The 21086-nt window shown below is 49.6% G+C and overlaps 2 protein-coding genes across 4 annotated transcripts in view; one reads left to right on the plus strand and one right to left on the minus strand.

Moving 5' to 3' along the window:
- CAB39 (calcium binding protein 39) overlaps window positions 1-10890 on the minus strand; it is an 83588-nt gene extending 72698 nt beyond the window's left edge. Inside the window, exons 1-3 of the mRNA XM_069024121.1 lie at window positions 10765-10890; window positions 9845-9946; window positions 8727-8918 (exon numbers count right to left, since the gene is read on the minus strand). The gene's annotated coding sequence lies outside the window, so the exon portion shown is untranslated. The remainder of the gene's footprint in view (window positions 1-8726; window positions 8919-9844; window positions 9947-10764) is intronic.
- Window positions 10891-13189: 2299 nt separating this feature from the next.
- Window positions 13190-15022, plus strand: HES6 (hes family bHLH transcription factor 6). 3 transcript variants are annotated; one of them, XM_069024704.1, is made up of 4 exons: window positions 13242-13348; window positions 13435-13521; window positions 13597-13678; window positions 13763-15022. In XM_069024704.1, the coding sequence occupies exons 1-4, from the start codon at window positions 13283-13285 to the stop codon at window positions 14194-14196; spliced, it is 669 nt and encodes a 222-aa protein (XP_068880805.1). In that variant the 5' UTR covers window positions 13242-13282; the 3' UTR covers window positions 14197-15022. The 3 variants fall into 3 exon arrangements, with proteins under 3 accessions (XP_068880803.1, XP_068880805.1, XP_068880804.1); XM_069024702.1 differs by having other exon boundaries at window positions 13190-13348; window positions 13597-15022; XM_069024703.1 differs by having other exon boundaries at window positions 13435-13678.
- The last annotated feature ends 6064 nt before the right edge of the window (window positions 15023-21086 follow it).

Genomic DNA, 21086 nt, shown 5'->3' on the forward strand with positions numbered 1-21086 from the left:
GCTCACAATCCAGGGGTGTTGTCCCATCTCACCATCTGCTGCCTCTCTCTGGAAGGCACAGGTTACCTCCACTTTTCTTTTCCTCTTGTCATCTCCTGCAACAACAGATGCCATTTCTGAGAGCTTGTGGGCAAACAATGCAGCTCCTCCTGGGCCTGTCACACAAAAGAGGCCATTGTGCTGCAGTGCCACAGCAACGAGGGCACACAGGACCAGCCAGCAGTGGGCTGGCACTGCCCACTCATCTGAGCCTCACCTCCCTGCACACTGCTGCCAGCACAGGTTTGGACCATCACTCCCTTAGGAAACACCACACATGGAGCCCAGAGGATGGAATACAGAAGAGGCCTTGTCCTCACCCCAAGGACTGGGCAGTGTGTGTGACTCCCTCCCAGACACCCTCAGGTCACTCAGCACTCTGCCCACCACCATTCCTCATGTGTCTGAGGTCCAGCAGACAGAAGAGCAGTCAGTACATCCCTACTGTTCACAGGGAAGGAATAGAGACCAGGGGATTTTCTCTTTGTACCTCAGCTCCTCTGCATGCTTCACACACCAGTGTGGTTGTCTGAGGTAAAGGGGGAAACGAGGAGCTGTATTACAAACCCAGTTCCTGAAGGATTTGGAAAGGGGACAGGCATTAATGGGGAAGGTCAGAATTAAATCTCTTTTCTTTATGGGATGGTTATATCAGCAACAACATGGATAATGGCTGAAACAGGCAGCTCATGACATGTTTGCTGTATCTTTGGAGTAAGATGAGTCAGTGCAAGAAAAACAAACAAGCAAACAAACAAGCAAACAAACAAGCAAGGGCTGGAGGCCAACCAAGGGCTAATTAGCACTGTACAGCATTTGCCAGAAGAGCCCCCTGCTGAGCTACAGCTTCTCCTGGCAAAGGAAGCCATCAGTCTGTCCAGACAAATCACATCCCTCAGCAGCTCCCAAGCAGCAGAGGACCAAGAGGGCTCTCCCGGGGGTGCCCCTCTTGCTGCCCCCCAGGACACCCTCCACAGCACCCTGCAGGGCCAGGTGCCCTTTCTTCTTCACTCCCCTAAGACAAGGCCATGCTGTGAAAACACTTAGGCTGGAGAAATGCAGTTCACTGGAGGACAAACCTCTTGTGGCAACCTAGATTTTAAGAAAAAAATATGGAAGTTTTACAGGTCTTCCTGGAAAAGTTGGAGCACCATGAGCTGTTTGCAGCAGAGCCAGGGGACACCGAGGTGGCTCAGTGCCACCAAGTGCAGCCCTGCGCAAGGGCTCAGCTGTACAACATCTTCATGCTTGGCTTGTTCAGCTGATCTCATTCATGTACAGAAACAAGGCAGGCCCTGGGAATGCAGTGTATTTACTGTGTTTGAGGTGCGTTTTAAAAACCTGGTTCCAACAGCATTAAAATTAAATAACTTGGCAGAGAGCCTATAAAAGAGACTGTATTTCAAGACATAGCAAGACAGGAAGACGGTTCATACAATTATGCTGACAGTAAAATGCTGAACTTAATTATGACTTCAGCAATGATGACATATTTGTGATGATTAAATTAAAGATATGCAGATAACAGGACATGGATAAACTGCTGGGTTCCCTGGACTCTCCCTCCTCTCCCCAAAGGAAAAAATCCTGCCACAAGCCTCAGTCAATCCTCTCCCAGTAATGTTCAGCTTCTCCAGATAAATTTAACAAAGGAACAAGGAAGAAAAAAAAATATGAGGAAATGAAGTTCATGTAAATTCTGTCAACATGGGCATCTCGGCCAAAGTGAGAGGTCCTGCAAGGGGGTGTTTTCCTTTTGCTGTGATGCAGAGCCGCAAAGTATGGGCACAAAGGAGAGAGGATCCAATTAGACAACACAAAGCCACAGAGAATCAAGTGTCACTACTCCCAGAGAAGCTTGCTAGGTGACAAGTGCAGGAGGAGACTTTCTCCTGGAGGCTCACAGTACATCACAAAATATATTAAATATAGTTCTGTGTCACCTCTCCTCTCTTTCACTGGCTACTTGTGTTGCACAAGTGCTAAGGACAGGTGTTGTTACTGCCCCAGGGTCTCCTGCACACATCGCTGCACACACTGCACCAGGCCTGCTCCTGCCCAGAAAACCTTGCCTTGCTTCTATTCCAAAATCCTAAGTGGGTTCACACAGAATTCCAGCCACCTTGGCCTGCTATAATAGCTCCCTCCCCTCACACCCACCTCCTGGTCAGGGGGCAAAAGTGACTCTTTTCCACATCTATTCCCTTTCCTGGACCAATAATCTTCATATTGAGATCATATTGCCCTGGGAAACTGGAGCAGACAGCTTCCATCTAGATCTGGGTTACTGTGTCAGACAAAAACCACCAAGTATTTTGATCCAGAAATTCCTGAAAACTCTGACAGCATGTTGGCAGTCTTACCAGAGTGAACAGAGTGACTGAAAAGCCTTTTGGAAGGGACCAATGGAGGTCTCTAGACCAAATCTCCTTGAAGCACGGCCATTGCCAACAGCAGATCAGGGTGTGTGTAGCTTCATCTAATTGAGCCTCAAAAGCCACCCTGGAGGGAGATTCCCTGACCTCTCTGGGCAACCTGTCCCAGTGCTGCATCAACCCTGGGGGAGAAGGGTTTCCCAATATCTAATCTGAACCTTGCAAGCTGCATTGTGTGACCCCTAGGTTTGTGAGCTGTCACTGATGGGAAGGAAGAGCCTGACTCCACCAGCTCTGTAACTGCACTCCAGGAGCTATGGGATGTTGCTAGATTCCCCTCAGCCTTCTCTTGAACAGACTAAACAAGCCCCCTTTCCCCAGGTCCTGACCATGTTGGTAGTTCCCTACTGGACCCCCTCCTCCTCCCCTCCCAACCCTCCCACGCTGGGGTCCCAGAACTGGATGTTACTGCAGTTGTCACTGCACAGATCCCGAGTCCTGCCCATAGTCCAGCACTCAGCATTTCTGGAGCTATGAAGCAGCCTGATGCTGGGCAGTCTACCATGGAAAAATTCAGTCCAGCAGGACCATGGAAGAGGTGTTGCAGTGAACTACTGAGCAGTTCAGGGTGGAAAGAGACCATTCAATAACTTACAATAATGAGCATTAGCGAGCTGCTCAGTGTAAAACACATGGGTCCAGGGTGCCAGCCCTGCTCAGGCTGCTGCACAGGGATGGCCATCTGCTACAATCTTGAATGAAGTTTGTCCTGCCCTCCCCAGGGACTACCACACACCACCATGGGGCCCATCTTCCCTTGGGGAGCCTCAGGTAGTGCCTCTGTCTGGAGAAGGAGCAGGAAACTCTGATTTAGAAGCTTTCAAGATCGCTTCCTCCTTCAGATGAATTCTGTGCAAATAACATTATTGACACAACAAAGAGGCAGATCGCACTCGAGTAAATCATTCAGTTGCCCTCCCCACTTGGGCCTGAACACAAACATCGTAAAGCCTTTTCCTGGGACCCAACAAAAACAGAATAAAAGCAGCCTTCTAGCCAGGACATGAAACTACAGTTCTCCTATTTTAAACCCTAACCCATGGTCCACATTCCCCTTCCCTCCTTACTTTCACAATCCCAAGAGGTGGGTTTGTCTGGCCTAAAAGGAAAAATTGAAAGCAAGTCTCTTACTTGATGCCAGACAGGGCTTGCCAAGAGACTACAACAGCAAGGGCAGCCCCTATCCTGGTGGAAGCAGTGCTACCCACGGGCCCTGTGCATGCCCACCCTCACAGGAAGGGTCTAGATCCAGGATGGATGAGTGCCTGTCTGAAGCCTTAGATCAGCTCCAGGGGTTAGGAGGGTTTCAGATACGCCCACACAATGTCCCACGTAGCTTCTTTCTAAGCATATGGGTTTCCTAGATCTTCCTTTTAAGAGACTTAACTCCCAGACACTATGGTTAGATGGTGGATGTTTAGGTTCCTTCTCAGTTCCTTCTCTTCTCTTTCTCCTTCCAACTCTTCTATAAAAAGCCATAAGAAATAAATGAACACATAAAACCAAAAGAGTCATCATAATATAGGAACTTTACCTAGAAGAGAAAATCGTAGAAAACAGGCAGGATTCTAGGAGAGACAACTGTGTCAGCATAGCTGTGGGGAGATGCTGAAGGAAACCACACGCTCTAGCACTCGCAGGACCTGCTAAACACAACCCACATGAGTGCCAAGAGAAACTCGTCACAGCTTCTTCCACTTGCACTTTGGACTACATTTATCACCAGAGAGTTTCCCCAACAAGCACCACACACTTTTGGCAGTATAGAGAATATTAAGGAATATGTGAGTGGCAGATGATTGAGGAAAAGCAGCAAAAGAGCAGGACTAGAACCTCTGTGCATCTGTCTGACCTGGCTCCAGAGGGTGCAGAGCTGTTTGGGAGAGATGGGAGGAAGAACGGTGAGAACCCAAAGACGCTCAGGATGCTGCAGGATACTACCAGGCAGAAACATGTTCAGAAGTCATCCACCATTACCACATGTCATCCCCTGCCCTCCTGGGCTGATTGCTCCTCACCAGAGGGACAAGAGGGCAGGCAGAGGGGCAGGTATACATCCCACTCCAACAAAAGGGCTCTCGATTGGGGGAGTGCCACACCAGGACCAAAGTCCTGTCTCCTTGCTCCATAAGGAGCTGCATCAGCGTCTGTGGAGACACTCTCCCAGAGGATGCTGTGACCTGTTGATCTCTCCCAGCAGAAGCACACAGGGCCCTGCACTGGCCCAGTCCAGCCGTGCTGTGTTCTGCTGTCCACGGGGGCTGGGCCCTGGCCCTGCAGTGGTCCCACTCTGCAGCCCCCATGCCCCAGGTCCCTGCCATGCCCACGGACAAGCCAGTCCTCCACTGTCAGCAAGGCGAGGCCCAGGCTGCTCCCAGGCTGCTGCAGGAGGCAGCTCAGCCCTACCTGCCCAGTCTGCGCTGGCTGAATGTCAAGCACTGGCAGGTAGGGACTTGCAGTGTTGCCTTTGCTCTCCATAATAAGAGTGCCCAGAGGATCTGTTTACACTGATGTCTAGGGTCAAGCCTGAGGGCTGACTCCACCCAGCTTAAGCCTACCTCAGAGCTTGTACTTGAAACCATCTGCTCTGTCCTTCCTGATCCTCCAGATGAGCTCTTCAAGGAATCAGTCCTGTTTCTCCTGGGCTTGTCTCTAATTACAGGTGTTAGAGACAGGAAGTGAGCTCTGCTCAAGACCAGGCAACTGGGGGTTTGGTGTTGGCCAACTGCTTAAGCCTACATCTTGTAGGGGGATGGTTTGATCCCAGGCATTCAGCATGGAGGTGTGGGATTAACAAGTTGATTTCTTCCCTGATCCTGAACTCTGTCCAGAAAGCCTTGAAGAACAAAGCTCAGGGAGGTGTCAGAGTAGATGGCCAGCAGGGCAGGAGCTGGAGGTGTCTCTGAGGGCAAGCTTCACTGATTTCCCTTTACAGCCTGAAACAATATTCCTAACAAAGTTTGTACTACGTACCCCTATAAGCCAGGGGTATTTTACAGACCACCTGGAGCAAGGGCCACCTTCTGCACCTTCTCCAGCATGTGCCTCTTGTGATACACTTAGGAAGCCACCGGTCACAACCCCAGAGCTCTTGCTCCCCAACATCCAACTGAGGGCACAGCTGTCACATGAGCTTGCTGAGGGATCCAGGCAGCTCAGCAGCTCTGGGGACAAGCCACCCCACCCCTCACACAGCCCCAGCAGACTACACAGCACTCCTCTGAAAGGGCTGGAGGGAAGAAAACAAAGAACAGCCCAGGCAGAGTTGCCCACATTTTCAGTTGGTATGTGGTTTTGCAGATCTGCCCTCTAATTACAGTTTTAGGCCATGTATCATGGGGATTTTGATTTGACCCAGCAATGTGCACTAGGCTCTAGTGGATCTAGTCCTACCACTCTGCTCAGAACCCCCTGTATGTGCATGTGAGCAAACTTGGTGTTTGCTTTTCTATTAATTGCAAGGACACAGAAGCTACAGCTGTGCTCAGAAATTTTTACTGGAGTTTATGGAACATCGAGTAATCTCCAGAAGCCAATAAAATGGCTTCACCCCCAAAACTAGCCCTTTCAGAGTCCAGTTAAACTGGATCCTGGAGTCTTTGTGTAAATGAACCCCTTCCCAACGTGCTCCATTAAACCAGGTGTGCTGCAGGGATACTGCTGCCCTTTCTCCAGACTTTAATAAAAACAAACCAACCCCCAAACCAGAATAAAGCACTTTTAATTCTCTATAAAAAATAACGTGGTTTAATATGAACTAGCATTTTTTCTCTTTTAAGTCACCCTGCAAAGCATAAATAGGAGCCTACATGGTGTTCCTGACTTACCCTGATTCCACTGTTCTTTCCTGAGCTTTTTTGCTTCTGTGATTTGTGACTAGTCAGGTGAGCTGGCTGCAGTGCCCTGTGCCTACTGACACAGGCAGAATCATGGGAGCAGCTGTCATTTCTTAACGATTTTGGAGGCACAGCACCTTCCCACCAGCTCTCAGCAGGTCCCTTCCATCGCCCTCCCACAACAGCTGAGAGGTGAGTGAAAGTACTGAGGAGCCTCACACGACCAAAAGTCAGCACATGGAAAAACAGCAGGAAGACATTTTGCATTTTTCTGCAAACACCTCAGTCCCACTAAAAAAAAGACATGAAGAAAAATGATGATCTAAGCAGAGGAATTATGTTCTCCTCTGCAAGTTGTAATCCTGCATCATGTTTATGAGACTTGGGAACCCATCGAGCCTTTGGGAACAAGAAATCCAGACAGTTAACATTCACTGGCCCTATCCAGACAGAATATATCTACCCATCATTTGCAGTATCTCTGAATGTGTTTGTTTCTGACACCCACAAGTAGCCCAAGTGACATTTACTGGGCCTAGCTTGCCAGCTCCACACTGGTCTCCCAGTGGAGCTGGAGGCAGCGTGTTCCCAGCCAGCTGCAGCCCCTTGCTCTGAGGCTGGCAGGGTTCAGCTGTGCATTGCCTGTGTCAGCAAGCTGTGAAGGAGCACCTTGTAGAGTTTATGCTTCTCTGTGCTCAAGTTCCAGAGCAATTTCTTAGTCCTAGTATTCAAAAATATTATGCTCCTCTTAAACTGTGCTAAGCTTCTCCAGAAAGGACAAATACATCTGGAGAGGAGGGAATGATAGCACTCACCTGCTCGTTCAAATCTGCTTGCTAATCTTCCTTCACACAGCCACCTATCAATGCCTTCCAGCACCACTTTAACGATGGCTCCTCACCAAAATGGATGCAAGGAGCTTTTGCAGAGGCTTAAGGGACTCAACCACGAGCATAAATTAAGTGAGCACTATGCCAAACAGATGAGCTGTGCAGGGCAGCAAGGCTAAAATCCACTCTAAACTTAGAGTAGTTAAAAAACACCCTCTTCCATAGTACACAGCAGACCAAGCCCTCAGATTCCTTTTTCCTTACCACTAAAAGGACCCTGGGCTAGAGTGTCACCTCCTTGAAGAAACACCAGCCCAGAGCCAGAGTATGGCACAGTTAGGACAAGATCCACAAATATCTGTTGCTGTGGCCATGTCCTAGGTTGTTCATGGATACCTCCAGAAAACACATCTGTCCAATCTGAGGCATCCCCTGCAGCTGGATGAAACCCAGTACTTGTGCAAAACACAAAATGGGGTGCCAAGACTCTCAGTTGGTCTCTGCTTCTAAAATATTTCTCGTTTTGACTTAGAAAAGACCAGTGTTTATCAAAATTGACCATAAAATGTATTCTGTCATTGCTAGAAAGAATCTCACAAACTTCCCCTAGGGAACAGGACTTTTCCCCACCTACAGATATGTAATTTGTAATGTGAATGCAAACCTCTGAGGGACAGTGAAAGGGGGCATTTTCCAGAGCATTTCACAAAACACACAGGAGCAAAGTTCAGAGCCTGATTATGTACATGTTAATCTGATAAAAATAAAACCTGTGTCCTGTCAACAAACTTGGAGTGTCATTGCCAGAGGTACAGACTGGGAGTTACCCTGGGCACAGACTGCATGTCAGAAGAAATATTCTCTGAAGGGCACACACTTTAAAAGCTTTCAGCCCTGGTCAGGATTGTGTTTAAGGGGTTCACTGCCTTCTCTGAAGCAAATGTACTTTAATGAGGATGCCTGTAAGGCATTTAGGAACTAATATAAATATCTTGCAGGGGAGGACTAGTGATACATGCATGCCTGTTACAAACATAGCATAAAGCCTATGATGAAGACAGCCCCACGATAAAGATAACTTTCAATTACCAAAAATATTAGAGAAATCAAATACAAGAGGCTTCCCTGGAAACACGATGAAACTGCTCCCTGAAGCACCACAGGCAGACTACATTTTTTTATCCAACTGAAAAAAAACCCTCTATACTTGCTTCAGACAGTTATACTCACCTCCCTGAAATAACTGCCACAAACATAATGTGCCCAAGTGATGGTCTGTCTAACCTTGAAGGCACAGGATCCTGCCACAGTCACTGACGACAGAGCACAGGCTAAATGGCAGGAGCTGAAGCAGTTTGCAACACTTTATGAGTTTAGGCATCTCTCTGTAGGAGCCCAACAGGTTGACAAGGTAAGAAATGTGGCACAGAAGGTTTTGCTGGGGCGATCCCCCCAGTGCACAACACCCATCCATCACTCACTGTCGAGGAGAGGCTCTGCTCTCCTCTCTGCTTGCTCAGCACAGCCCCTCACCATTTGTTGCATTTGAAAATCACCACCTCTGAAATGGCAGAAAGGCAAAGTACCTTTGACAGAAGGCTGGGCCCATCTTCTCAGGCAGAGAGGACCCCGAGCTTCCACAGGCAGCGAATGCAGTCTTGGGGCTCTTCAGTGAATGGACATAAGACCCTTTTGAATGCTACTCATTAGTGTTTTGGCTGGCATGAACTGTTCTTCTGTGCCCCAGCTGATGAACGCTAGCACTGCTGCCAAGTCTGCTGATAAATAAATAAAGATAGGAAAAGCCTTATGGTTTTTGAAAAGGGCAGCAGGAACTCAGTGCTCAAGGCAGCAAACACAATTTGCAGTAACAAACAGACTGGGGTCCAAGAGCAGCTCAGTGGTGATATTCAACCCTATTTTCCTCTCAAACATCAGCTATTAACAGCAGAGAAATCGATGGCACTAAAGGCAGCTAGGATCAAGCTGATGGGGAATGCCGCAGACTTCTCCCAACTGCCTTCCTCATTTGCCTCATTTATCACCTACAGCCTCAGCTCTTCCAGCTCCAGCCTTGCTCCTCTCTTCCTCAGCTCTGCAAGCAGGACTAATTTTCATCAGTGACAAGGCAAGAGACTAATTACAGTACACATTTCATTTGTGAAGGGACCCCAGGGAGAGGAGGAGGGGGAAGAAAGCTTTTTGCTTGCTCTGCCACCTAAACAGTTTGTATTTGTTAGTGTAGAAATAAGTACGATGACAGCGAGCTGATGCCTAAGGAGCAGCTCACCCATTAACCTCACATCCGCCACAGTTCACATCCACCACCATTTATATGCACCATTAATATTTATAAGGATGACGTGTCTTTTTGACAGGAACTTGTGCCTCCAGCGACAACAGATGTTATACCATTTATGAAAGAAACTACTCAAGCATTTCCAATGGACCTTGTGCATGCTCATCATGTCTTTATCCTGTGCCCTGATTATATTATCCATGCGGAGCCTGGGTCAGCTCCTGACTCCAGTCCAAGAACATGAATGGCAGCACATTTGGCTGTAGAGTACTCAAAAATGTTTTGAGTTTCATTATGTCTCTGTAAATGTTCTTCTGGGAGCCAGAGACTTTCCAAATGCACCTGACAACTCAAACACAAGTGTGTGAGGCCATTACGTGTCAGAAATGAGTATTTGCCATTTACCTGGGCCTCCAAAACACATGGCACATAGCTGAGGCTGCAGGATGGCCTCCCACAGTTGCTTTTACCACTGTCACTGCAGCTGCATTAGTAATCATGCATTATCTAGAAAGAATTAAAGCCTGTTATTATACATTGTGTTATACTGCTCCACACACAGGCTTGCAGGAGAACATGTGCAGTGAGGCCCTGATGCCCTTACCTCTGCTTATAACTATGCTGTTCCTTGGCTAAACTGTAATTTATAGCTTGTATAGGAGCCTGTCTCTGGCAGGACAGAGCTCCCTGCTCTAGCAAAGGTTAAACTCCCACCCTTCAGGGAGGAGGAAGCAGTATCCGTATACCTCCCCATCAGCAGGGAGCAGGATGGGCTATGGGCTTAACATGGATAAAATACAGATAAGTTGAAGGGTTTTGTGAAATCCTCAGGAACCACCACTCATGGACAAGCACCGAGGTATTGGACAAGGTATCTAAGCAATGTTTTCTTTTACTAGATTGCAGTTGACATTTCCATTAAAATGCATGAGGTTATCATGATTCGCTTCACCTGATGTGATGGAACTTGTTTAAAGTAGCACAAAAATGTCACATTGTCCCTGTGGGCTAGAGGAGATAGCCTGCAGTGACTTCCTCCTCCACAATGGCAGCTCTAGCGATGCCCTGATATTTATGGCACATACATTTTTAATGCCCAGCACAAACATCTCCAGCATTTGTCAACTCATTTGACCTGCAGCTTTTCAAAGAAAATACAAAAAGACATGGTGCAGAACAAGGGCCAGCAATGTGTACAATGCCTTGCCATCAGCACCTGCCCAGGCAGAACAGAAACCAGATGTTATAGCCATGGCCAACTCTCTCTGGCCTTTCTTAGCCAAGATTTGCTGCTGAATTCTCCTCGTGCATCCAGAAGTCCTTACCTTGTGCCTGCAGCTCCTCACTGCTCAAAACCTCAGATCGAGGCTTGTGAGAAATCACTGCTGTTCAGCAGCCACCACTTTCATCACCCAAGTCCCGACACATCTGAACCTCGACTGGGGTGAATTTGGGAGCTCCTTCGCTTCCCATTTTCCTACATTAACAATGCAGCATCTCTAACCCAAGTTAGCTCTGAAACACAACTGATACAAACACCTGCAGTAAAGAGGCCTGACAAGTTTGGGGACTGCACCTGCAGCCATGGCAGTGCAATGCCTCTTGTGTAAATCAGCAGGATTTACACCTGTGTTAACCCCACTGTTTGAGCACCTGAACACATGTGTGTTGAGGTTTTACCCTAGCCAGCAACCAGGCTCACCCACTTCCCCCCACCCCCATTCCAGGAAAAGCTGAGCTTTCTCTGAAGAGAAAACAAGCTCACAAATGCTTGGAGTTCATCTTTTACCAACGATTACAGACATTTCACAAATGTGTGTGCATCTGTGTGTTTCTTTACACCTCTGACGACCTTATGTGCCTCGTTTTGGTTCAGAACGAGGACAGTTCCTTCAAAATTGTGACACCCATTATTTTGCTGCAGTTTGCACACATACTATCCTGGTTTTCCCCTGCCAGTTAGGTAGGCTAAGTATGCATCAACCAGACACAGAACGGTCACAGGTGTCTCTACTCACTTAAATACAAAAATGTTCTGGCCTGGTCCAAACAGCATTTCTGCTTAGCCACCATTAATTATATCATCAAAAAGAATGAGCTGGTTTCCACATTGTGTTACACAGAGAATTAGGTGCATCAAAAGTAGAAGGACAGATTTAGACATACAGCCCCCAGTACATCCCACTCTGCTCCTGCCTGGCGCAGGGAAACTTGTCACCAACTGAACAGACTCTCTGACAAAACCCAAGCACTGATGCTTTAACATAAAAGGAAGAAACATACCAGAAACACCTTTCTGAAAATAACACCTCCTGTCCATTTCGATACAAAATAAAGAGTGGTCTGAGCTTTGGTCTCCATCCAGGATATCCCACGTACTGGCTCTATCCCTTATGCACTCCGTGATGGCCTTGGGAAGACAGTGCTGAATTTCTCTATCCCAGCTTGCTTTTCTGTCACACATGGATTAGCACAGTGCAGGCACGGAGGTTTATACGGCACTTTGAAGATGAAAAGCAGTGTTAAGCAACAGTGGGACTGCCAAAGTAAGAGGCACCCCATCCTCTCCCAGAGCACGTGCCGGTACCCGCTGGGCCACGCGGGACTCACCAGGCACCGATCCAGGTGCGGATCCATAAAAACTAACGGAGTCCCGGGGCTCTGAGCAGCTGTGGGTGCTCCAACTCATGCCAGACCTCTCCGTAAAGAAAACCTCAGCGCCACCAAAAACCAGAGGGCTTTCCATGGCGAGACAAACGGCGAGGAAGCTGGGGCAGGAGGGGAACTATGCCGGACACGTAGAGGGGAGGCGAGCGTGCGGCTCCGTGCCGGCAGTGCCGATTCAAGCGGGGGACGCGTCTCCCGTTTCTTCGGGCGGTAAAAATATGACATGCATTAGCGAGGAGAATAAAAGGAGGGAAACAAAGGAGCGGGAGCGAACACCTGTCGCTCTCCTCGGGGACGAGCCCTAATGCTTTTATTTGCCTCAGTCTGCTGGGGGAACTGCAGCTGCCAACTGTCATCAGCATCAAGTTACCCGCACAAAGCTGGCCTGCCCGGCTCTTTCAGCCACGGGAGGCGGGCGGCTGCGGCGCGCCAGGGCCGGCACCGAGCACTCTGGGCCCAGCTGCCCGTGGCCACAAGGCAGGCAGCCCCCAGGGCATAGCTGCACCGGCGAGCAGCCATGGTACCTCGCACTGCCCTGCGACACGGCCAACACGAGCGCGTCCTCCCGGGCTGGCATCCACACCCGGGCCCTGAGAGCCGCCCCATCCACTGGGATGGGGGCAGGACAAGCCCGGGTCCGTAGCCAGCTAGTGCCTGCCTAGCCCCACGGGTTCCCGGTCACGGCTCAGACTGACTCTTTCCACGCCCAGGTCGGTGCTGACGCCCGGCAGTCCCCGCCGGCAACTGGCCGGCCCCCCTCTGCCCTCCCTTCCATGAACATCCCAGCCGCACACACGGGTATTCCAAGGCTCTGAACCCGTAGCGGGCGTTGGGGTTTGGGGTTCATTGGGGCTGAGTGACGTGCCCCACCGCCTCGGGGAGCCGCACGCTGCTGGCAGGGGCACGTCCCGCTCCCAGCTCCCGGGCCGGGAGTCGCCGGGCGGTGGCGGGGCCGGGGCCGCTCCGCTCCAGCCGCCAGCGCCGGCGACCCCGCCCCGCCGCAGACAAAGCGCGCGGCCGCCATTGGCCCGTTCGGCCAACGCTCGGCGCTGCCCGCGCGGCGCGGCCAATGGGCTCATTGACATGCAAATCGCGGGGTATAAAAAGGGCGGCGCGGGGCGGGAGTGGCGCGGAGCCGGCGGCGCGGAGCGGAGCGAGTGGGGCAGCGGCGCGGCCATGGCGCCGGGCAAGGACCGCCCGCCGCGGGGCGAGGGCTGCGCGGAGCTCCGCGCTGACCGAAGGGTGAGCGGTGGGGGCCGCGGCGGGCGGGGCCGAGACGGGATGGGCGCGGGGGGGGGGGGGGGCTGACGGCGCTGTTGTCCCCGCAGACGAGGAAGCCGCTGGTGGAGAAGAAGCGCCGGGCGCGCATCAACGAGAGCCTGCGGGAGCTGCGGCTGCTGCTGGCCGACAGCGAGGTGAGGCAGCGGCGAGGCGGGGCGGGGGCCGGCGGTGCCCGGGGCCGCGCTGACGGCCGCGGCGCCCCGGGTCAGTTTCAGGCGAAGCTGGAGAACGCGGAGGTGCTGGAGCGGACGGTGCGGCGGGTGCGGGCCGTGCTGGAGCGCCGCACCCGCGGTGAGTGCCGGCCCGGGGGGCGGCGGGGGGCGCCCGGCCCGGCCCGCGCCTCACCCGCGCCCCTCTCTGTCCCCCGCGGCGCAGGGGGCGGGCGGCGGCTCCTCGACGCCAGCGAGCGCTTCGCCGCTGGCTACATCCAGTGCATGCACGAGGTGCACACCTTCGTCTCCAGCTGCCCCGGCATCGACGCCACCACGGCCGCGGAGCTGCTCAACCACCTGCTGGAGTCCATGCCCCTCAACGAGGGCGGCTGCCCGGACTCGATCACGGACGTTTTGGGGGAGCCCGCCCTGGGCCCCTGGCCCGCCGGCGAGATGCTGGCCCTGCCGGCCGAAGCCCGCCCGGGCCTGGCTCTGCCTGCCCCGGCGCTCTCGCCCTCCCCCAGCGAAGAGACCTGCTCCGACTCGGACGAGGCGGAGGCCGAGCCGGGCCAGACCTCCACGGACGGACTGGACGCGTCCCAGACGCAGGGCCTGCCCTCGCCCGGCTCGCCCAAATCCATGTGGAGACCCTGGTAACGGAGGAGTGAAGGCAGACCTCGCAGTGGGGGAGGGCAGGGTGCCCCGCTGCAGCCGCACACGCGCGTCTGTGTGAGCGTGGCCGTGTGCTGTGTGTGTGCGTGCGCGGCTGGCAGCGCTCTGACTGGGGACTGCAGCACGGGCACTCCGACGCTGTCACACCCTGACAGCCTAATAGCGAACGCGTTAACATTTCATCCGTGTGTGTGTGTGTGTGTGTGGCATTTTGTAACTTTAGGGTTGTTTTTATGAGAGGATGGGGGGGAGGAGGGAGTTGGTTTGTAGTAGCAAAGCTCTCTGGTGGAGGCATAGCAGTTATTTTATAACCCTGTCTCTTTCTTCTTGGCCCTTCGAAGTGGCCCAAATACCGCTACCCTTTTAAGAAAAAGCCCTTGTGCATTTTAAAGCATGATGGTTAATTCCAGGAGAGGCTCAAACTAAGTCTGCATGCACGGTTTTAAGTGTTCTAGTGATAGCACAAACCCCTGAAAGGTGGCAGTGAGGGTAGTATCTGTACCTGGTAGCAGTCTAAAGTCTCACTTTTAGGGGAGGGAAAGAAAACTAGAAAACTGGTGGAATTAGACAAATATTTTAAAAGATACTGGCGGCAGGGTGCCTTTTAGAAATGAGTGTCTTTATGCACATTTTGCTTTTAGCTCATTTGAGTTTATTGTGACTTTATGTATATTAGGGTGTCAAATGTTTTTTATTTTTAATCTTTAATAAAAAAACTGGATTCACAACATGGCATATACTGTGTAATGTGATGTGCTTCTAACTCATTTAAAAACATTAAAAAAACAAGCTCCTTGTTGTTGGCTCTTAACACCAGTCTCTGTGTACCATGGAAACAATGCTGGTAATTAAGCACTTAAGTTAACAATGCTTAGTACAAGAATGAAGTATTGGAATTCAAATATTTCTTTTGTTTAATTCTAGTAGACACTTAAGTTTATTGCATGAGCAAGGTCACACTGGTTAAGGTTGGTCTTAGGCCACAGATTTCGGGGCTGGTTGGTCTGGATGCCAGTCTCAAACCTACTCTACTTGCTCTGCCATCTGAAGGCATTGCTCATACATGTACATCCCTAGCATCAGAAGTGCTAGGCAAATCCTGTTCTGGGACATAACTTCACAAGGGGGGTGGCTTGGTTTTTGTTTGTTTTTTGTTGAGAGCAAAACCAGACTCCATCGAATAGAGTGTGCAGTGGATTTGGCAAGTGTTGTTTAATGTTTCTGGGGGCTTGGAGGGGGGACCCTCAGCATTCTTCTGCATGAGGTTTAACCCCTCCTGGTTCCTACTTTGGGGAGATGCCAGGTTATTTATGCTGCGATACAATACCTTTCAGAGAGCTGTCATTGTAAAGAGGAAAAAAAGGATTGTAAAGTGTCTTAATACATGGAAGTTCCCAAACCTAGAACAAGCAAAAAAGGAAGCAACTTAATGACCAAGGGACTGGACATGTACCTTTGTTAATAACCCCACAGATTAATAAAAATAGAAATGGAAATACTGGCAAGGCCTTGCCTTTGTAATTTTCTTTACCTCAGGTGGGTGTTCTTGCTCAAAGATGTCCATCAGAATGTTTGGTCCTCATCCCCTGTTGTGTTAAATTCCCTTTGAACTGGGAGGAGAGGGGTAAAAACCAGCTGAGCAAGGGGTGGAGAGAGCTTCTGTAGTGACCTTTCTGCTTTAGGGAGGGAGGTTAGGGTTTTGAAGTGTAAATGAAGCTTGGGACACTTGCACTAAAACTAACACCCCCCACACCAGATGATCTCTTGGACTGAGGCTGCACCTCTCTAGCCCCAGCACAAGTCCAGGTTTATTTATATTGAGCTATTTCCCTCAGGTATCACATCTTGTTTGATACTTCACTCTCTCTGCTTAGCTCAGACCTCCTGTAACTCCAAGCTCAGTTCACGCACATCACCCTGTATTGTTACCCTGCTCAGCCAGAACCCCTCGCTTTTAATGGCTGGAAAAGGCCCTTTCCATGAAGGACCCTCTAGAGGGAGGTGAAGCCACGGCCCAGTTTTTTAACATGACCGAGCCTGTGGCTCACAACAGCACTCAGACACTGCCTTGACCTCACTGCCTTCAGCAGTGACATCCAGGGTTGATCCTGGCCCAGGGCAGCCACTCTGGCCTCTCTGCTGCTGCGGGAACACCAGAGGCAGCTTGGCTTGGCTTCATTTCCATGAGATGAAAGACCCTCGTGTTAGGGCTCCTGTGAAAGCAAGTGCAAATCCTGACGCGTTAGTGACAGAAACAGAACCCAGAGTCAACGTGAAAGTGCCAGCTTTGGTTACAGCAGGGATGGGGGGGCAGCTTGAAGCAAAGTCATCTCTGCTCAGCACTGCAGGTATGGTGCTTACCTTGCCCTCTGCTGCCCTTGGAGAATGGGAGCCAAAGCTGGTCTTCCCAGGTACCTGCTGCCTCGCCCATTCCTGCTTATGCTGCTGTCCTTCCGACAGCCAGGGTAACCTTCCCAGGCTGGCTCCCTGCACATGGACCACACCGGCTGGAGACCTGGGCACATCCCGTTCCCTCTGCTGCAGGAAGAAACAGGCAGCAGGGCTGTGAGGCCACCTGAACAGCTGCTTTCCCAAAGCTGGAATGGTTGGGAAGAGCAGAGGGAGTACAGGCCTTTCCCCTGAGCACTTACCAGTCCTCCACCGGCTGAAAAGAAAAGCCAGGTCAGAGCAGTACTATTAGGAGTTTTTCAGTAGTGTCAAAAGCATTTTAGAAACGTGTTAGCAATATGCCTTTTTTTTTCAAAATCCACAAATTAGGTTCACAGAAAGTTTACATCCTCTGATTAGGTGTTGCTGGATTTGTCCATTTGCATTTCTGTACCTTATTGCAAAGGTGTCAAATCTGACACTTTCTTGACAAAGGCAGGAAGAGGTGACCATTTTGGGGGTGGGACTGGAGAAGGGGCAGTGTGGGGAAGGGAAGGTTTCCAACAGCTCTGATGAAAAAACAGGGAAGCCTTTTCAAGTCCTTCTTTATAGAAACTGCCTTTATTCTTTTCCATTCCAAAGTAATACAAACAGACTGTGTGATCTGACAGTGCGCACTGCCTTGTAAAAGGAGAGAGAGGCAGCACTCTAACAGGACTCCTCTCGTTTGATATGCAGGTGAAGAATAATAGAAAGAAGGGCTCATTTTCCCCTCTCTTTGCATGTCAGTCACTCACACCTGTTACAGGGGAAAAATGCTCCTTGTTAGACCAGGTCAGCTGGGAGGACTTAGAGTTCAAACCTCCTCCCAGCCTCTTGGCAACGTGTACCAGGTCTTTTATCAGAGCCTTTGGCCAGGAGGCAAGATCAAGCTTTTAAATCATACAAATCAACTTACATCTTCTTTCATCTCCCACTAGCAAGTATTCTGCAGCTCTCTGCAGAGTCTCCCTCTCCAAATAAATGTTTCAGTCTCTATTCCAATTAAAAGGACAGAAGAATAAAACCAGCCCAGGGCTCAGCAGCAGGTCTAGGGGATGCACAGACATCATGCAGCAAATCTCTGCTAAGCAGGCAGTTGGTTCCTGTCTGTAACACAGCTTATATTTCTTACCACCCAAGACGCTGCTGTTAGCAGAATGGTATCAAACATCACAAAAAAGGAGGATTTATTCCTATGAGAAGTGCTGGAATGAGTGTTGGTTAATCCTGGCACCCAGAGCCTTGCCACATTATGGTAAACTCTGCCCAGAAAACAACCCTACATCCCCAAGGGGCCATCCACTCTTGACAGCTCCAGCTGTTGGAGCCCAGTTTCAGGATTTCCCAGTGTTTGGGCCCATGTCCAAGCACAGCTCTGCACACACACAGAAGCAGCTCTCCAGTCCCGACTGCTCCTCCACCCTGCAGACACACAGGTTTTACAAATCCCATGTTCAGCTGCTGGAACACACCGAAACTTGTGTCCAAGCCACTTGCTCTTTTCTCTGGAGATGAAAACAACTGGGCTGAGCAGCACAACTCATGTTCTCATCTTGCTCCACAGCAGAGCACAACAGTTTCAACAAGGTCATGCAGGAAGCATATGGAAAAAGCAGGGATTCACACACTAATCCAGCTCTCTTCACCAGAAGCCTACCCTTCCTCCTAAGAGATATTATCTTTTTTTTTTGCATGAGATGCCTGGTTCCAAGTTGCATCCTCTAGCAACTTCCCGAGTCCACAGTTATCTAAATGGATAGTGTCACTAAATTGTCCACTTTGAGCTTCTCAGGCTTCTGCATGAGCTAAGCTAAAGAAAAAGTAAAGGAGAAAAATTGTCTCTCTCCTTCCATGAGATTTTAGCTCCCTATACGACATTAGCATTTCATTATAGTTTTCAGCAAATGAAATTCATTGCACTGCATTTTAAGGAGGTTAAAAAAACCCCAAGCTGGTTCAGAAAACATTCAAACATGAAAATACACCTCACAGCCTGAGGCCTAAGTTAATTTAGTTAAACAAGATGATGACTGAGGGTGATTTGATTAGTTATACTGCCTATGTTGCATTACACATGTTCTATAGCTCACTTACCAGGTGAGGAAGTCATGGCTTCAAAAAGTCTTTAAATCAAAACATAGAGCCTTAAGTGCCAAGACCCAGATAGTAGGTCAAGATTGTCTGAAATGAGAAGGAAAAAGATTGAAATTAGACACTAGAAGAAGTAATGTATTTCCTTTCTTTTAATGTCAAGTGAGACAGAATGTATTTCCAGAAGCAAATACAAGTTGCTTTGGTTACAAACAAAAACTACTTAGTAAAACAACAACATACAAGTAATTACACTAACTGATCCCTTCTGGCCTTAGATTTCTTAAGTGTAAAATTAACTCAATTTGTGGTTTTATAGTTTTTGCATTGGTCTCTGGCTAAAATATAAGTTAGAAAGCAAGGAGAGTTGTTTTCTTTGTATCTGAGAAAGCTCAGACCTAAGGCATCTTCAAACATGCATTCACAGGCCACTTCAGGAATTGCACAGATTCAGTCACCCCCAGCTGAACGCTGCAAAGCTCCTGCACCACTGAAGTACAAAGCAGAGTAGCCTAATTTAAAATCATCACCAGAGAGGCACAGCTTAAAGCATCCTTAAAATGATGTGCCTGTGCCCACTGAGCGGGAAGGGAAATCACTGGGCATCACCCAGAGCCTGTGTGCCCACTCAGGAGCTCCTGAATGGGTTTCAGCTTCTTGTGGCCCCTGTGGAAGCCTGGCTGTGTTTTGGGCTTTGCACCATCCATGACTGAGACACACACACAAATAAAACTACTTCAGCCTTCCAATCTTCCTAGCCTAAGCTAAGTTCACCAGAACCAACCTGTGCTGAGCAAAGTCACTATGAAACCCCTTCCACGGTCACCACGCAACAGGTTTTGTAATCAATGTTCCACATACTGAGAAGGGGGGGAAGCCCAGAAGAGACACATCAACTCCATCAGCAGCCCCATCAAACTCTTCCACCAGTGGGGAGAGGTTGTTCACAGCCTCCACGTCTCACCAAGGACTGAATCACACAAGTTGAGCGAAATTTGCCTCCTTTGGGCCTGCAAATGTTACTTGATGTTTACAACCACCCTTGGCAGCCTCATTACTCATGGCTGACCCCAACATTGATAATATCTACCAACACACTGCCACTTTCCAAAACAACATACTCAGATTCCTTTCCTGCTCAACAGATCCTCAGCAGATGCCAGCACAGTACCAGGAGCCCGAGACTGCTTTACACCCATGAGCCTGGTCCAGATTCTCTCTGTCGTTCACAGGAGCAGATTAACTGGTCAGAAAAGGAACGTAATTGAATCCCCTCATCCATGCAGAGGGAGCACACAGCTTGTTACCAAAATCTAGGATTCTGGAGCAAATTTCTGCTGAGGAGCTGCTACTCCCCAAGCAGCTGCAAGCCTCCTACTCATTAATCCCTCAGTTGAACCAGCATTTCTTACTAAGCCAACACACATTCTCATTGAAGTCCAAGACTCCTCAGGAGCCTTAGGGTACCTCTACAGAGTGCCCAGGATGTCCTTTAGTTCCCAGCAAGCTTTATAGAAAGTGACACAGAATTTGGAAAGCTCCTGAATGCACTTAGTCTCAAAGAGAAGGTTTTAAGACCCAAAGGGCACAAGCACTCCCACAGCACACCTGGTGGGCCTGGCACCCCCAGCAGGGCTGCACAGCTGCTGCTCTGCTATCACACAGTGACCACGGTGGCTGCCACTGAGCACAGCCAGCCACGGTGCCTCAGGAGCAGTGGGCCACACTGCACTTTCAACTGCTGCAGGAAGCAGGAAAAATGATTCACATCCTTTCAGCCAGCGCCGAGCCTGAGCGTCGCTCCACAGCTACAAAACTCCAGTGGCAAAGGGAAAACACAATGCAAAAACCCAAGTCCCTAATGCTGCTCTGTGCTTACTCAGGACTCTGTTCCTTCCCAGAAGCACCACTCCTCTCTCTATTGATGAAATAACAATCTACTCCCCAAACCCCTCAAAAAAAAAGCAAACAAAAACCACCAACCAAACTCTTACTTGTCAGCTTTTTGCTAGAAGGTCTATTGGCTGCATTTCCAGCAATATGTACCTGCTTGCTTTAACACCTTGGGATTTATCTGTTTTTTAAAAGATGCAACAAAAACATTATGCTGATGTGCAAGTTGTTATAATCAGAGCCAATAACAGCTTGGTCTTGTTTAGTTCTATCGAGAGCTATACAAAGAAGGGAGAAGTATTATCTCAGGGTTTCTTGAGGAGAAAGGTGATAAAACCAGAATTTACCAACAACTTCCATGTGTCTTTTGTGGGTTTATACAGTCACACACCAATTTACAGCTGTTAAAATCAATAATTTCATAGCACAGAGAGGCAAAGGGCAAAGGAAAAAGGGAAGGG

The sequence above is a fragment of the Aphelocoma coerulescens genome, chromosome 9 (genome assembly GCF_041296385.1).
Source record: "Aphelocoma coerulescens isolate FSJ_1873_10779 chromosome 9, UR_Acoe_1.0, whole genome shotgun sequence".
NCBI classification, from domain to species: Eukaryota; Metazoa; Chordata; class Aves; order Passeriformes; family Corvidae; genus Aphelocoma; species Aphelocoma coerulescens.

Excerpts from the sequence above, each read along its gene's own strand:
- HES6 (XM_069024702.1), top strand. The coding sequence starts at position 13,190 with ATGCAAATCGCGGGGTATAAAAAGGGCGGCGCGGGGCGGGAGTGGCGC. Across the intron at positions 13,349-13,434 it reads AGCTCCGCGCTGACCGAAGG|ACGAGGAAGCCGCTGGTGGA; the intron begins GTGAGCGGTGGG and ends TTGTCCCCGCAG. Across the intron at positions 13,522-13,596 it reads TGCTGCTGGCCGACAGCGAG|TTTCAGGCGAAGCTGGAGAA; the intron begins GTGAGGCAGCGG and ends GCCCCGGGTCAG.